This window comes from Centropristis striata, chromosome 23, assembly GCF_030273125.1.
Source record: "Centropristis striata isolate RG_2023a ecotype Rhode Island chromosome 23, C.striata_1.0, whole genome shotgun sequence".
In the NCBI taxonomy this organism is placed as follows: domain Eukaryota; kingdom Metazoa; phylum Chordata; class Actinopteri; order Perciformes; family Serranidae; genus Centropristis; species Centropristis striata.
In genome coordinates, this window is record NC_081539.1 from 4,310,124 (window position 1) to 4,328,068 (window position 17,945).

Consider the following 17,945-nt stretch of genomic DNA (forward strand, 5'->3'; position numbering starts at 1 on the left):
TTACTAGTGATTGAGACCATAGTGTTGTCCTGAAAAAAAATTCTGAGGTAATAAATCAAGTGAGAAGTTTTCTCATTTTGCATTGAAATGAATGGACAGAAATGCTTCTGCTGCCAAACTTAGCACCCCCTGACAAATGACCAAAACAAGACACGAAATGACAAAAAAAGACACAAAATGACTAAAAAAAGACACAAAATGACAAAAAAAAAAACACAAAACGACCAAAAAACCCAAAATGACCAAAATAAGACACAAAATGACTAAAACAAGACACAAAATGACAATAAAGACTAAAAAAAGACAAAAAATTACCAAAAAAGACACAAAATTACAAAAGAAGACAAAGAATGACTAAAAGAAGACACAAAATGACAAAAAAAAGACACAAAATGACTAAAAAAAGACAAAAAATGACTAAAAAAGACACAAAATGACCAAAATTGTTGCGCTAAACACACAAGACACAAATAAAATAGAGTTCCACTAGAATAAAAACCAGAGTTGATGAAAGGATCACACACAATCACAAGATCACATTTTTGTTGGTTTTTCTTTGTTTTTTTTGGTTCAAAATATTGATCCAGTAAGTCAGAATAAAAAATCAATTATTATCAGGTCATATAGGTGAAAAAATACACACCAACATGGAATTTAAACATTTTTTACGTGGTGTATTCAGGCAGGATGAAAAGGATTCAAAAATGGACAAAATAGCCCAAAAAGACTCCATAGAGTTAAAATTACTTTCAAACTGTTTACATTTCTATAATACCAAGAGTCACAGATATATGACAGAACATGATCAATACAACCTAATAATCTAAAGAAACCGACGGCGTTAAAGAGCTCAGTAACCCTACTTCACCCACATAGTCATACATTTTCATCATTCTCATTCTCATCATCAACACACCAGTATTACTCCAGCGCCGTTACACCAGCACCGCGTTTCCATGGCAACCGCTGAAGTGAAGTGGAGTGTCTTTGCTGCTCCAGTCTAAAGATAGAGCCTTTATAAACACAGCAGTTGGGCAACCCAACCACAGTGATCATTTTCAGCAAAGAAAGAGGGAAAGAGTGGCTGCAGCAGAGAATGAATGACACTGCACGTGGCATTCACTGAGAGATTATAAAAAAACATTTATTCCTGCTCCTATATAATCATCACCAACAGGGAAGTTATGTATATCAGGCAGGTTCCACCTATCCAAGTCATGTTCTACATGAGGGGATGATCTATCTCCAATCATTACCTCTCCCTGCACAGTTTGGATTGTCAATATCAAAATGGCTGCAGCATTTTTATTGCTTTATGTAGACTAGTGCAGTGCCTGTAGGAAGTATGTATTCGTATAGTGCCAGATTGTATTTTGTAGCTAATGCTAATGCCTCTTGCTAGTGTAACCTTAAATAACACAGAAACGCTATCTTTCTGTCCGTATTATGCTTAGCTGTCAGTTAATAAAGTTTTGCTTTTACTGTTTTCAATGGATCAAACTGATGCAGAAGAAAGGGCTTAAATCTTAGCTTAGCATGCTAATTGTGAGGTAGCACATTACGCAGTATGCTGCACTAAAAGTAAATTAACATGAACCCAATTAGCTGATATACTATATTGCATGCAGGTATCTCATATCAAATGATTATGGGCATTACGCTAAGCAACATGAACGTCATCCCTGAATTACATAGTAATCCAACATAAGAAGTGAATAAAGCTAAATCTCCACTTAGCATGCTAATCGCGCTACAACAACGTCTGCAACTCCATAAAACACTTACTTTTCATAAGGTACCACACCATCCAGCACATACACATTGAACATTGATATTAGCTGGAAACTATTAGAATATTATTGGAAAATTGAACCTTGTAGCCACTTTAAAACTCCTAAAGATAGGTAGGCTAAATAGACTTACAGGTGAGAAGAGTCAGGGTGGAAATCCAGAGTGAATTGTGTTACTGACCATTGCTGTGTTCCAATCCCCATACTTCCTGTACTTACTATACTTAGTTTGAGTACGCAGGGTGTTCCGATTCCGATCGCGGCGAAAAGAAGTGTACCTAAAGGACCCGGATGTTGCCCTCATAACGGTCAAAACGTTGAGTGTGGAACGATGTACACTGTACGCACTCAACGGCCGCCATCTTGTCTACGTAGCGGAAGAGGCGGAGCCAGGGAGAGCCACTCAGCTCGAAAAAACTGTTTGTAATGGCGGCCGACGACGCCGGCGCATTCTCCACATTTGCTGCATTAATGGAGCCATATTGCCGGATTGTAGAAGTAAAGATTAAACAACACAAAGGATCATTTTTTTCTCCGTTCAAAGCCAGAAGTTTTTCGCGGGTGACGAGCCGCGCCGGCTGTTGCGAGCGTCATTTCCGGTAAGTGCACCACGGAGTATTAGATTTGGAACAACACTCACCTGCTGAAATCTGCGTACTTAGTAAGTGCGGATAGTGTACTGCGTTTAAGTGTACTCATTGAAGTATTGGTATTGGAACACAGTGCAGGTGTAGGCCTATCACACAATGGGGCGGAGCTCCCCAAAAAGGCGTCCGATCGGAAACCTCCCGTCCCTAGTGCCATCTGCGCGCATGCCAGTAACCATGTGTTGGTCAATGGATTATAGGCTTTCTTGTAGTCAGTCTAGGCCAGGGGTGGGCAATTAATTTTCCAAAGGGGCCACATGACCAATACCACAAAGGTTACGGGGGCCGGACCAAAACTCTGAACTAAATTCTGCTCAGTATTAATTGAACCGCTTTATGAAATACAGTAAATTATCTGGTTTTGAGCTGCTACTGATAACAATACATGTTGTGATAAGACTGTTAATGTGGAGTAAATGAAATATATATATGTACGTTTTTTTAGGCGTTTTACAATGTTGTAATGCTTTTATTTTGAAAAGGTGCTGTCCAGTGTGAAACGGGTGCTTTAATTTTGAAAGGTAGTGACAGGAAGTAACAGGTGGAACGGTTAAATGAAAAACGAACGGTAAATAATAACGAGTGAGTAGTAATCCATATAAAGTTGATATAAAGTATGAAAAAGGCTTCTATAGTGGCTGACTGACAGGAAACAAGGTTTGGTAAAGTTTATTTTCTTCTGTCATATATATTTGTGGCTATATTTGTTGTCTTAACTATAGTAAAAGTGCTTGTTTGCTCAAGTGCTAATGCTAATGTTTGCTATTGTTTCCCACCTCGTAGCTCTTACGGTGGATTCACAAGGTGACCAAGGAATTTATTAACTTGTTAATTGTTAATTTATTAACTTTTTAGGTGTTTAATAGGTGTTTTTGACGAGGTACCTTGGTAACTCGGGTAACTTATACGTAAATCGCCTTCAAAATAAAAGCACTGCGGTTGTATTGATTTCTAATTTCTGGGTAACCTCATGCGGGCCGGACAAGGACAGCCAACGGGTCGGATGTGGCCCGCGGGCCGCCCAATGCCCAGATCTGGTCTCGGCTGTACTCAGGTTTGCCTTGTGCTTCATCAACCAGTAACGGATGCTTTGACTCTCCAGTCTTACCCATTTCCACCTGAGTTTGCTCATGTAGTGACTGGTGCTTCTTCAGGTTAGCTGCTGTGATGCCACACAGAATCTTCCATGTTGTATCTAGAGGCAGGTCATTGGCCAGGAGTTTCTAGGTTTTGTACCTTTATGAGGATCCTTCATGATCAGGATTGTTTTCCCTATTTTCCAGAGTAGACAAAGAGGAAGAGATGACTTCAGCCTGTCACATGAGCACACCACATTCTCCACTGTGTCTCTAATGAATGGAAATGTATGAAACATCTGTGCTGGCGTGTTGGGCCTAATGTAAAGCTGCATGTCTCTCTAAAGAGGTCTTCATAAAGCATCCAGCCTCCCACACACTCCCATTCTGTCCTGGAGAGGAATTATGTGTGCAGCTATAAACAACAAAGCAGAAAGTAAATGATATGAGAGATGCACACAAACACAGAAAATGACAAAAATAAAACAAATATTCTTTGAAACAAGGATACTCCATTAAAGTGTCAACATGTGAACAATAACCTTTTTGACGTTTTAGAGACTTACTATTTTCTTCTAAATGGGGCCATTATTTGAACTATTAACATCAAATTATCTTGAAGAAGATTTTTTACTGCACGCTTAAGGCACTTCCTGGTTTGCCTCCCTGCTCAGACCCGGAGGTTGCCGCCGGAGGTTGCCGCCTGGTCTTTATCCTTCACTCCTCATTATTAAAGTCGTGCAGCCAACACATTTCAAACCCTGTTTCCGGCTCTGGACTTATTATTATAATATATATATACATATGACTTGGATAATAAACAAACGGAAGTGATAGCTTTTAGTGTTCTTCACTCAGACAATGACAAATATTAATTATTATATAATAATAATATATAATATATACTATAATAATATAATATTATATTATAAAAATATTTTCCTAATGTGACTATGGTTTATTATTATTATGTTATGGTCTAAAAGAGTCCCCATGCAAACTGAGCGCCCATTTAAAGGTTCAGGGAGATACCATTCTGTAATTAGTGTCGGGGGTGAATAAATAATCTTTATTCTCTTGCTAAAACACATAGCAATTGATTGTAAAGTGTTACATAAATTAAGATGATGTGGACTGTAATTATGTGTGCTGGAATGTCTTTTGGTTTTTATATTTAATGTAAAATGAGGGCCACATTCAAAGCGTGTTTTTAAGTTTGTCTTCTTGAAGAAAAACTTTATTGTATCACCCATCAAGTCTCATAAACCTTGTGCATATAGAATAAATCTACAATCACAAGGTGACCAAAGGATGTGAAACAAGGAAATAATAATAATAATAATAATTAAGAAAAGTTAAATAAAAACGCTGTAAAGCTTTCAGATGTTTTATGTTTTAACCTTTAACAGGTTATTTGTTTTAACTTTTTTTAATTCTAATAATAATAATAATAGACGTACTGTACTGTTTGATATGGACAGATAGCTCTGTGAAGTTTGGCTTTTTGTTTAGAAATGTTGATTTATGGATATAGAATTTAGTCAAAATAATAAGTAGAACTGTGAGCAAAGACTTCTTTCATATGCAGTGAATTAAAACAACACATTTTACAAGAAGAGTTAATAATATAAGTTTGGGTGGATGTGATCAGCAACAAATCTAGACAATTTACTCCACAGATGTTTTGTATTTGGACATTTTAATATAAATGCACCAGCATTTCTCTGATCTATCCACAAAAGAAGCAACTTACATCAATGTCCTTCTTTAGTTTCTGCAAATGAGTCAGATAAAACCTGTGTATCATCTTAAAGGATTTCTTTTAGACTTTGAATGGCAGGAGGAACTTCATTTACTGTGCAATACAGCTGGGCTTTCTTCTTCTTTCTTTCTCTTTTTGCCCAAATATGATTCAACACTTTGTGTCTTCAAACTCAGCAGCCACAGTGACATCTGGTGGTTTGTGAAACATACAGCAGACATTCAGGGCCGGAGCTTAAAGCACCTCTCTTATTTATTACTGTTTTAGTCTCATAATGAAATAACATCCCAAGAAACATCAAGAAGCCTCAGTGTTCTTATTATACCTATACATACCAAAGTTATAATAGTTTTGGATTTTCATTTAGTTTTAGTTTTAATTTGTTGTGATTTTTTGTTTTCAAATTCAGTTCGTTCTAATGAGTCTTTAGAGTGAGTTTGCTAGTTTTGATTAGTTTTTATTTTTTGGAAAATACTTAGTTTCAGTTTCTTTTTTATTAGTTTTAGTTTTATTGTAATCGGGTATATATATAGTTGGGTGCCAGATTTAAAAAAGTCACAATAAATGTTTCCTTTATTTCCTTTGTCTGATCCATCTCAGCCCCAATAAGTTTATTAAGTCATAAAACCAGATAGATGAAATATATTTCATATCAACCAAAAAGGTTTATGTATGAAAAAATTGACAAAAACGAAAACGAAGGACATTTTCATTGTAGTTTCAGTTAGTTTTAGTTGCACACAATAAAGTTTCAGTTAGTTATCGTTTTTTTTAAAACCTCTCCTTTTTAAAAAAAAAAAATAGCTTTCTCTCAAAATGGAAATTGAGATTTTTGGAAAAAATGTTTTTTTATTTTATTTTATTTATTTATTATTTTTTTTCCAGATGTGTATTTGCTACATCACTGTCAATTGTAATGGGACAGAGCATTTTCATTGTATTGTCTGTATTACGTAATAAGTAATTGGATATTTGTTTTCTGTGGCCACAGTGTGTTGTTTGTTGTTTTTGTCTATGTTGGAAAATGCAATAAAAAATATTTCAAAAGAAAAAAAAAAAAATCTCTCCTTTTTATTTTTAATTCAGTTAACGAAAATGTTTTTTTCAATTCTAGTTTTATTTCGTTAGTATTTCGTTAGTTTTCGTTAACTATAATAACCTTGATACATACACAGTTAACATGAAATATATAGTTCTTAGCAGTTCACATCAGTGTCAACTATGAAAATTTAATGAGTCACAATATCAAGAACATAAAGTGTCAGTGATGTGCCCATAGAGTACCTATGATGGATGGTGTTGTTGGTCTCAGGCCTGTCTCAGATATTAGCTACATCATGTCTCGTCTCACTGTCACTTTTAGCTTCCTGCTTCCAGATCTCCCGTCACTGACTGCGGTCACATTGCTAGCCAGTTAGCATCCATCAGACAGAAATAGTTATAGTGTCATGCATTCTGTCTTGTGAACACACATGCCCTTCTGGTGAGACACTGTTACGGTATAGATTAGATTAGATTTTTGAATCCTTTTCATGTCTTTTCGTGTCTTTGTAAGTCATTTTGTGTCTTTTTTGGTCATTTGTGTCTTTTTGTGTCTTCTTCTGTGTTTTTTGGGGGTCATTGTGTCTTCTCATTTTGTGTCTTTCTTGTTCATTTTGTGTCTTTTTTAGTCATTTTGTGTCTTTTTTTAGTCATTTTGTGTCTTTTTTTGTCATTTTGCCTTTTTTTGGTAATTTTGTGTCTTTTTTTGGTAATTTTGTGTCTTTTTTGTCATTTTGTGTCTTTTTTTGTCCTTTAGTCCAACATAAAATGTGATTTTGAATCTTTTTTTAATTCTGTCTTCTCATTTTGTGTCTTTCTTGTTCATTTTGTGTCTTTTTTTGGTCATTTTGTGTCTTTTTTGTCATTTTGTGTGTTTTTTTAGTCATTTTGTGTCTTTTTTTTGTCATTTTCTGTCTTTTTTTAGTCATTTTGTGTTTTTTTTTGTCCTTTAGTCCAACATAAAATGTGATTTTGAATCTTTTTTTGACTTTCAAAACACTATCATGCTCAATAAGAATTTTAAATGTTGCAAATGTTAATAAAAGTGTCAAATATAACATATACGAGGGTTACATCCAGTTCTATCATTTTATACTAAATATATTTGAGCTTGTCTCCAGTTTTACTTGGTATATCATCATCAAACTGAAACTGGCCTCATGTTTTTTTACATCCAGAACTTTAGAGGTAAATTTACAGTAGGGCTCCACGCTGCTTTGTTTTCTAGTCTGGATGGAGCCAACAAGTCTGGATTATTTGGAGCTTTTGGACACTCCAGAGGGTTAATCAGGTGGAAATGTTATCATACATATGGTTATGTCTTTTTTTTTAGCACTGTAACATTCATAATTGATAATTCATTGACATTAAAATGTGTAACTGTAATTAATATGGTGGTGTTTACCTGGGCCATATTAAAGCTTGAGAACAGTTTAAAGTGATGGTTGGCCCAGACCTACTGCAAATACCTCAACATCTGCTGTCGTGAAAGTTTGTACCAGGCGGCAACCTCCTGGTCTGAGCAGGGAGGCAAACCAGGAAGTGCCTTAAGCTGCATTCTACTGAAAATTCCAGCAGGGGGCGCTAAGTGTGGCCGCGAAAACATTTTTGTCCATTCATTTCAATGCAAAATGAGATTATGAAATGACAAAATTACAAAATGAGACACTATGGTCTCAATCACTAGTTAAAAATCTTCTTCAAGACAATCTGATGTTAATAGTTCAAATAATGGCCTAATTTAGAAGAAAATAGAAGATAAAGAATCGTGTGATTTGGGGCGGGGCTACCTTTTAACAGATTAAACAGACTTTTTTTACACTGTGCTCTCATACAAATATGGACTCCAGGCAATAGGAACATGTGCTGTCTTCTCTCTGACAGAAATCATTCAAATACGATGATCATTTGTCAGTAAAAACAGGTCCATTGTGAATATATATCTGTCTATATAGTATGTGAGGGACCAGGTGGAATATGTTGAACCTGTTCAGTCAATAGAATAGTTAAAGGGAACACTGTGGAACAGATGGATGAAGAGAAGGACAAAGAGCGATGGATGGATGGATTGATGGATGGATGAAAGAGTAGCAGATGGATGATCTGTTCTCCAGCAGAACATAGCAACAGGACAGCTGAGAAACAAGCTGCTGCTGGCACCACACAAGAAGACCCAGGCTGATATTGATTTAGTAATCAATAATACTTCACATAGATAGATAGATAGATAGATAGATAGATAGATAGATAGATAGATAGATAGATAGATAGATAGATAGATAGATAGATAGAGTGTGTCTTTTTAAAGTAATTTAGGTCATTTTGTGTCTTTTTTGTAATTTTGTGTCTTATTGTTAATTTTGTGTTTTTTTAAAATCATTTTTTGTCTTTTTTGGGTCATTTTTTGGTGTCTTTTTAAGTAATTCAGTTTTTTTTCTGTCATTTTTGTCTTTTTTTGGTAATTTTGTGTAATTTTTCTAGTAATTTTGTGCCTTTTTTGGTCATTTTGTGTCTTTTTTTGGTCATTTTGATACTGCCTCAAGCAGGTAATTTGAGTTTGAGACCCCTCCACTATATGAATACATATTTCCTACGGGCACTAGTATACCAAAACAGCACTACATTCATCCGCCCACCTGTGCGTATAAGCAGTAAGGACCCTCTTTACAACCCACAGACCTCCTACGGTCACACATCCACTTAATCACTCACATGCTTGTATTCATGTCAGACAAACACATTCATCAACATACAGTTCTTACATCCAGATGATTTTACTAAGGATCCTTATACAATTATATACAATTCAGACTACCAGCTTATAAACATATATTTGAGCTTCCTTTTGACTTAAGGTGTAACTGCTACTGTTTTATAATGAGGAACCACGGACACACTGTCTACAGTTGGATACACACAGAGACAAGCATGCAGGAAAACCCACTCAAGGTGAAACAGTGCCCTCCACTGGCTTTGGTTGGATCAGATAAAGTCAGTATCCATATTGACACAGATCTTTTTTTATTTTTACAAACAATAGATCAGGGGTCTCAAACTCAAATTACCTTGGGGCCGCTGGAGGCAGTATCAAAATGAGCAAAAAAAAGACACAAAATTACTAAAAAAAAGACACAAAATGACCAAAAAAATACACAAAATGACCAAAAAAATACACAAAATTATTTTAAAAAGACACAAAATTACCCAAAAAATACACAAAATTACTAAAAAAAGACACAGAATTACCAAAAAAAGACACAAAATTATTTAAAAAGACACAAAATGACTAAAAAAGACACGAAATTATTTAAAAAACACACAAAATTACCAAAAAGACACAGAATTACCAAAAAAGGCACAAAATTACCCAAAAAAGACACAAAATTATTAAAAAAGACACAAAAAAGACACAAAATTACCAAAAATAAAACACGAAATTACCAAAAAAAGTAATTAAAGGGACCTTCCACATACAACACGGTAAAGTGCAATTCATATAAAACTCACATTAAACTTTCATATCAAGGTGGGGGGCACAAAAAATCGTCACGAGGGCCACAATTGGCCCGCGGGCCGCAAGTTTGAGACCCATAAAATAAATCAATGAATGGTGCTTTTATAGCAATTAAATAAAGATAAAAATTTAATATAATACTATTAAACTGGACATTTGAAACAACAAATGACAACTCAAGCATATGTTATGTCAGAATACATTTATTCTTATTCTTATTACATTGGTTTGTTTGAAAATCCACACGTGATTAGGAAAAAAATCTGCAACTTATTGCGTGTATGTGTGTGTGTGTGTGTGTGTGTGTGTGTGTTCAGCTGCTCCAGGTGAGTCTGAACCCTGAAGGCAGGGTGGAGTACTGGGCTTGGAAAACGATGTAAACGTGATGTGACGAGGCTGTGAATGGAGCGATGTTGGTTTCCTGAAAGACAACACAGAAGAAGGGGAAACAAATAACTATAAAATATAATAAATATAATATATTCAAGCTATCAATCATAGTCCTTATTGATTTAATTTCTCAAGATATGTATACTCTACATGGAATACACAAGAAAACCTAGTTTCTCACACCCAAAAAAAACATTCGTTTTAATGTCTACTCTGTCTGGTCTGTAACTGTCATTGTATCAATTTAGGACTTAAAGAAGATTCTGTAAAATGATTTTCATCATTCAGTATTCCAGGTTTTCCTCAATTTGTTTTTGATCATCATACATCCTAATTTTATGTTTTCCTTTATTTTATTTTTTTATTAAAATACCTTTTTGTGTCACTACTCTTCTAATGCACAACATCGGTCAAAAAAGACCCATATCCATTTTTTAGCTAAGTAGCTTGGTAAGCTAATTACTTAGGTAACTTCTTGGCTAAGTAGCTTGCTAAGCTAACTACTTAGCTAACTTATTGGCTAAGTATTTAGCTATGTAGCTTGCTAAGCGAACTACTTAGCTAACTTCTTGGCTAAGTATTTAGCTAAGTAGCTTGCTAAGCTAACTACTTAGCCAACTTCTTGGCTAAGTATTTAGCTAAGTAGCTTGCTAAGCTAACTACTTAGCCAACTTCTTGGCTCAGTAGTTAGCTAAGTAGTTAGCTATGTAATAATACAAAAACATTTTTTCTTCATAAAGTATGAGAGGCAAAATGGAAATAATGATCTGTTGTTATCAAAAACAAGATATTTAAAGAATACTTGGAATATTCAATCATGAACTAAGTTGACATCAAAAGATAGAGCACAGAAACACACAGTAGCATTAAATAACATGGGAAATGAATGCGGGTCATTTTTGACCCTTGTTGTGCATCAAAGGGTTAATTAATTATCGTATTTATTATTATTATTGTTATTATTTGAACTGAAGTGATGTTGGCCTCAATTACATCTTGAATTTTACACCCCATTAAGTTGAAAGATGTTTTGTGTCCACTGGCAAACAGGCTCTGTGATTAATAATTATTAGTGACAACGAAGCTTCCTGAACCATTTTCTTTATTTTCTGAGCCCACTAGATGGCGCTCTTTGTTCAACAAAGGGCTGAAAACACCCTCAATTACCATTGTAGAGCCTTATTTTAAAGCCAAGACCGCCATCTAGTGGGGTAAAAAAATAAAGCAAATGGTTCAAGAAGCTCCGTTGTCACTTCACTAATAATTATAGATGGAGGAACAAGTGCTTTCTTGGGTTACATACCATCCCACAGTAGGGTCCAACAGGCAGCGAGGAGGTGTCTGGGCCATTATACAACTTCAAGAAGTTGTTCTGGCAATCTCCAGGGTCGTCAATACTGATCTGGGCAAAGGTGACGGTCACCACACGGCCTCTCGGTGCTCTGATGCCCCATTCACAGTGGGTGTTGTTGGGATATGTTCCTGGGTAGTTGGGACTGGAGAACGAGCCATGGTCTCCATACAGAGTACCACCACAACCTAATAAACAAACACATTAAACAAAGTGCCTTCAGATAAGAGAATAAACAGTCTTTAAAACAGGAAGAAATTAGCCAAACTACTGCTCCCTGGCAATATTATAACAAGCAGTAACAACCACGGACAACTAGACATCATCTACATAAAAACACATACGGTACAACCTAGGAGAATAAAACCTGGTCAGATATTTGGTCATTTTGGCTATTTTTACTTTGAATTTGACCATTCATTAAAAAAAAAAACCTCCCAACTTTATGAAAGTAAAATAATAAATTGTATTATATAAACAGCTGAGCTCTGACCATGAGGGGAGGATGTCCACGTGGCCTCAAAGCCGTCACGGCTGGCGGAGTAGTCACTCTTGAAGCGTAAGTAGAGTTGATTGGATTGTGGAAAGATGGGGCTTGGCAAGGTGTTGCCACAGAAACGACCAATCAGTGGTGAGCTTGATGTACTGCCATTACGAATCTAAGAGACAAAAAATAGGTTATGATACATAGGCTTTATCTATTTTACTCAAATACTTAGATAACAGGACAAACGTTTTCTGATTATCCTATATAAAGTGGAACTGAGCTCAGTGCATTGAAACAACACTTTGATGAATGTATATAGAATACACATGGTAAATACATACATGAATATGCCCTTGCATGTGTACTGATTGTTTACCTCCAGATAGTCAAATTCACACTGGCTGTGGCTCTCCACATCAAAACTGTTGAAAAAGAAGGAGATGTAGCTGTTCTGTGGAGCCTTCAGGATGATGATGCAGTCCATGTTGTGGGGGTAAACGTCGGGCCAGCCAGGACTCTTCAGATAGCCATATTCCTGTTCGTAGGTTCGGCTACAGCCTGGAAATGACCACCACCATAATTAGAAGCACATATCTGGAACCAAGTTCCTTCAGTACCCATCATGCCCATTAAAAACCTGTTGTGAAGTTTTTATTGGTACAATTCTTGAGGAAAAGGAGTCAGGTCTGCACATTAAAATCATGGACACTCTTTTTGGAAAGAAATGTTGTCAAGACATGCACACCAACTCCCTTTTCTGCTAGGTTCAACCAGGCGGCAACCTCCTGGTCTGAGCAGGGAGGCAAACCAGGAAGTGCCTTAAGCTGCATTCTACCAAAAATACCAGCAGGGGGTGCTGACGGTGGCTGCAAAAGCATTTGGGTCCATTCGTTTCAATGCAAAATGAGAAAACTTCTCACTTGATTATTTATTACCTCAGACATTTTTTAGGACAACACTATGATCTCAATCACTAGTAAAAATCTTCGATTTAACTAATAATTTGATGTTATTAGTTAAAATAATGGCCCCATTTAGAAGAAAATAGAAGATAAAGAATCGTATGATTTGGGGCGGGGCTTTCACCAAATTTTTAACTGTCAAAAATGAGCACAGTCAAATCTACAAGGTTAAGCATTGTTTTTAATAAATCATATTATATATATGTATATCAAAGGAGCCATTTGAAATTGTTATCAACATTCAATACCCACATTGCATTTTAAATGCCACTGAAATAAACTTGTTCCCAGTATTTTGATTTTGTTTCTCAGCTCAGGTACCTACCAGCAATCTGAAAGGTGAAACTCAGGCCGTTTCCTGCGATGAAAGCGTCGGATTTGAAATGTACGAGGGTTGTTCTGCCGTAGCTGTAGAAGTCTACAGGATGCTCATCTGATGCACAGAATTTATGTGACTGACCATAATCTCCCTGGAATCACAAGAATCACATTCAGAATGGATATTAAATATTGTACACATGGCTTTAACTGCTATATTCAATAATTCCCTACTCTCCAAAGGAATTGTGGCCTGTTTAGTTTGAGTCCTACTTCCAAGCAGACTCATGGGACACTATTTGTTTGTGGTGTGAAAGCAACATTAGACCAACCTGAGGTGTTGTGATGGTAGATATGAGATTAATTCAAGAGTTGGTCTATCAAATTTAGATCCCCACCCATATGGGATTTTTGAGAGCTATACCGATTTTTGACGGTGAAAACAGATTACTAATATAGGGACCGATACATATGTTTTAGCTGCACTAATCATTATTTTCTCATCAACACTGTCAAGGAAAGACTATAGCTGCTTTTCTTCATAAGTATTGAAGGGCTTAAAAAACTAAAAAAAGACACAAAATGACCAAAAAAAGCCAAAAAACCCCCCCTGAATAAAGACACAAAATGACAAAAAAAAGACAAAAAAAAAAAAACCTGAATAAAGACACAAAATGACCCAAAAAATGACAAAAAAGTACACAAAATGACAAAAAAGACACAAAATGACAAAAAAGACAAAAAATAAATAAATAAAGACACAAAATGAACAAAAAAGACAAAAAATTACTAAATAAAGACACAAATGATAACAAGTGACCCAAAAAAAGGCACAAAATGACCAAAGAAAGACACAAAATGACCAAAGAAAGACACAAAATAACCAAAAAGAAGACAAAAAGTTACAAAATAGAGCTGAGATTATCTCTGCCCTTCTTTACTTTTTCCACATTGTAAGACCAACGTGGCTCACCAGAGGCCAGTCCTTCATCTCCAGGTAGTTTGTGGAGCAGCTCTGGCTGGGCTGGAGGACAAAGGTCCCAATGGACACCCGGATGGTTTCCTGGGCCGGAGCGTCCAGGATCCAGCGGCAGGATGTGTAAGGAGGGTAGGTACTGGGGAAGGAAGGCGAGGTCAGGGTCTGAACGCTGGTCGTAGCATTCACAGTCCCACCGCAAACCACTGAGGGAAGGCAGACACATTGAGAAAAATGCACAAAATTATTAATAAATACAAAATATTTCTGCAACATGAACATCCCAAGTTTCTAACAACACTGAAAAAAAGCTCCGCCCCATTGTGTGATAGGCCTACACCTGGTCAGTAACACAATTCACTCTGGATTTCCACCCTGACTCTTCTCATCTGGAAGTCTATTTAGCCTACCTATCTTTAGGAGTTTTAAAGTGGCTACAAGGTTCGATTTTCCAATAATATTCTAATAGTTTCCAGCGAATATCAATGTTTAATGTGTATGTGCTGGATGGTGTGGTACCTTATGAAAAGTAAGTGTTTTATGGAGTTGCAGACGTTGTTGTAGCGTGATTAGCATGCTAAGTGGAGATTTAGCTTTATTCACTTCTTATGTTGCATTACTATGTAATTCAGGGATGACATTCATGTTGCTTAGCGTAATGCCCATAATCATTTGATATGAGATACTTACATGCAATATAGTATATCAGCTAATTGGGTTCATGTTAATGTACTTTTAGTGCAGCATACTGCGTAATGTGCTAACTCCCGATTAGCATGCTAAGCGGAGATTTAAGCCCTTTCTTCCGCATCAGTTTGAAAACAGTAAAAACAAAACTTTATTAACTGACTTCCTACAGACACTGCACTAGTTAATTGAATAATTAATCCTTGATTCTATAGCAAGTAGAGTGCAGTAAAGTGAGGAGCGAGTATAAAGGTTCTTACATGGCACAGATCTGTAGGTAGCATTGAAGCCTCGTCTATGTACTGAGTTATCAGTGACGAAGTGAACGGTAAGGAAGTTTCCACTTGATACAAAATAAGAAGGGATGAAGTTTCCACAATATGCTCCAACCAGAGGGAAGTTAATGTTGTCACCATCATACACCTGAGAAAAATACACAGACATTAACAAAAATAAAATCAATTTCATATCGACAATGTAATGTTGTCCTATAGTTCTTTAGTATTACACACTGGACAAATCTCTTCTTTAATTTTTAAATGTCCCTGATGATTACACTTAGCATCATGAATTGTAGAAGTGTGTCAACACAGAAACAAATCAACAACTAGAGTTGATGTAGTTATTCAAGTCAAAATGGTCATTAGTTTATTGTCAATCAAAGCAGACTGCAGTAGCGGAATATATATTATCAGGGAATTGGATAGGGAAATGATCTTGATGGTGATCAAGTAAGAAAGTGAGATAAAATGATTATTAAGACTAAAACATAACATTACTTTATATATTAAGTCTAAAATACACAAATCGAGTAGAGTTGTTAAACATTTAAAACAACATTGTTGTTACTGCAGTCTGTTTCTGCATTACTATTAGAACATTTTACAGCAACACCAGAGTGCAGTAACTACATTTTTTGGGTCAAAGGTCAAATAAATCGTCATGATTTTTTAGCATAAATATTACATCATCAATACATGTAGAAATAAGTGTCATATCACTTATCTACCTATAACCCATTTGGCTGACCAGTTAAAAAACCTTAAAAATCTTTAAAGCAGTTTTTCTCAGCTTTACTCTTTGCGTAGTTACTGCAGTTAGACTTTGTAGGGCAGTATAGCTAAAACTATGGTAGCAATCATAACTGCCATTCATATTTAAATAGCTTGGGGTTCTTTACTTTGACATAGTCGTAGCGGCAAGTAGAGGAGCTCTCCAGTTCAAAGGAGGTAAAGGTCAGGTTGATAGCCTTGTTGACTGGCATCTCAATGGTCCACATGCAGTCCATATTGGGTTCATAGCGCCCGTCCAGGTTTGGATCTGGCGAGCCAAGCATGCCCATCGGCATGGACAAGTAGCCACCACATCCCTGTGCTGGACCTGCAGACACGTTGTTTATTGTATGCATTGTAAATAAAATCTGTATATTTTTGTACAGCAGTCTCTGGTTCCAGTTTATTCTGGGTCTTGTGCATTCAGAATCACCTGGTCACACAACACCTAACATAATTATAGTGTGATAACATAGCAACATTATATTATTGTATTGTAACAGTTTGCTTACATTTTAGTACTGTTCAAATTCTTTATAGGTGTGTTTCCACTAGGGGGAAAAGTGTCCACCATGAAAAGCCACACCCTCTCAAAAGTCTGGTTTTCGACCGTTACGTAGTTGCTTAGCGACAGTTTTGACCGTGACATCACATAGGCGACAGATTAAACACGGGAGACTCAACTGTGGCCGCCGTCGCTAACTGTGCACAATGTCAGCAGCTGATTATAAACAAACCTGCATGGCTAATTATGCACAGCGTCTCCGCTGATCATAAACATCGTGATCGTGAATTAACCGGCATCGCTAAGTGTGCACAGAGTGTCCGGTGCTTGTTGTAAATAAACAGACTCACTGTACTACAACAGAGCTAACTGTTAGCCTATTAGCAATTTGCAGACTGGACGCTGAGGGGTTAACATCCCCTCCGACTCTGCAGCTAGGAGAGACTGCTGCAGGAGGACTGTGCCGCTTCGACTCGTTCTTACTCTTCTTAACGAGCCTTGTTAAGAAGAGTAAGAACAAGTCTCCAATAACACCAGAAAAAGTCGCTGGATTTGTCTCAAGTCGCTTTCTTCAAAAATAGTCGCTAAGAGGGTCTGAAAAGTCACTAAATATAGCAACAAAGTCGCTAAGTTGTCAACACTGCTTCACCGGCTTTTACAAATGGTGCGTGTTGTTGTGGCGTCGAGTACTACGTCACATCCTGCTTAGCATTCTATCCAATCAGTAACCAGGCTTTTTCAGTGGAGAAAAAAGGCCCTGCTCTTCTACAGGGACGAAAAAAGTCCTGACAAAAGACCTCTCCAGACAGCTCATATTCAAATTAGGGGCGTTTCGGCGAGTGAGACCCGCCTCATTCCGGGTATTGGGCAATAGTGGAAACAGTCCTTATATGAAAGCACACAATATGGCGGGTGATGTCGAAAGAGCTGATGAATTCAATCAGTTTTTCAACAGATTCAATACAGCCAAATGATTAAAATAACTACCCCATCTTTAACTCATCACAAATCAATATTGACCTACCAAGTGTCTCGCTGTACACAGCCCTCCAGCCAACCCCGCTCACTGAGGCGTCTGTCCTGAAGACAATGAACAGCTGGTTGGTAGTGGAGCGCAAGTTGGGTGGGAGGACAGCTCCGCAGAATTTCCCCAGCAAAGGTGCCAAGGTGTCCTGCCCATCATACACCGCAACATAGTCATAACGACAGGAGGAAGATGCTTCCAGGTGGAAGGTGTTAAACCTACGGAGAGAGAGGGGAAATTTTATTTAGAGCTAGCCTGATCCAATCAAAGCCAAATGGGGACCAAGGTTATCATAGGTAATGAAAACTAACGAAATCACAAAAACTAGAATGTAGACTAGACTAGACGAAACTAGAACTAACT

At 36.8% G+C, this 17,945-nt stretch overlaps 1 protein-coding gene across 1 annotated transcript in view; it reads right to left on the reverse strand.

Moving 5' to 3' along the window:
• Window positions 1–10,061: 10,061 nt before the first annotated feature.
• The window catches only part of cubn (cubilin (intrinsic factor-cobalamin receptor)), a 67,050-nt gene continuing 59,166 nt past the window's right edge, over window positions 10,062–17,945 (reverse strand). The window contains exons 59-67 of the mRNA XM_059327322.1: window positions 17,583–17,800; window positions 16,182–16,381; window positions 15,262–15,424; window positions 14,312–14,520; window positions 13,346–13,490; window positions 12,435–12,616; window positions 12,065–12,230; window positions 11,524–11,759; window positions 10,062–10,251 (exon numbers count right to left, since the gene is read on the reverse strand). Coding sequence (XP_059183305.1) covers window positions 10,144–10,251; window positions 11,524–11,759; window positions 12,065–12,230; window positions 12,435–12,616; window positions 13,346–13,490; window positions 14,312–14,520; window positions 15,262–15,424; window positions 16,182–16,381; window positions 17,583–17,800 — 1,627 coding nt within the window. The 3' untranslated portion in view covers window positions 10,062–10,143. The remainder of the gene's footprint in view (window positions 10,252–11,523; window positions 11,760–12,064; window positions 12,231–12,434; window positions 12,617–13,345; window positions 13,491–14,311; window positions 14,521–15,261; window positions 15,425–16,181; window positions 16,382–17,582; window positions 17,801–17,945) is intronic.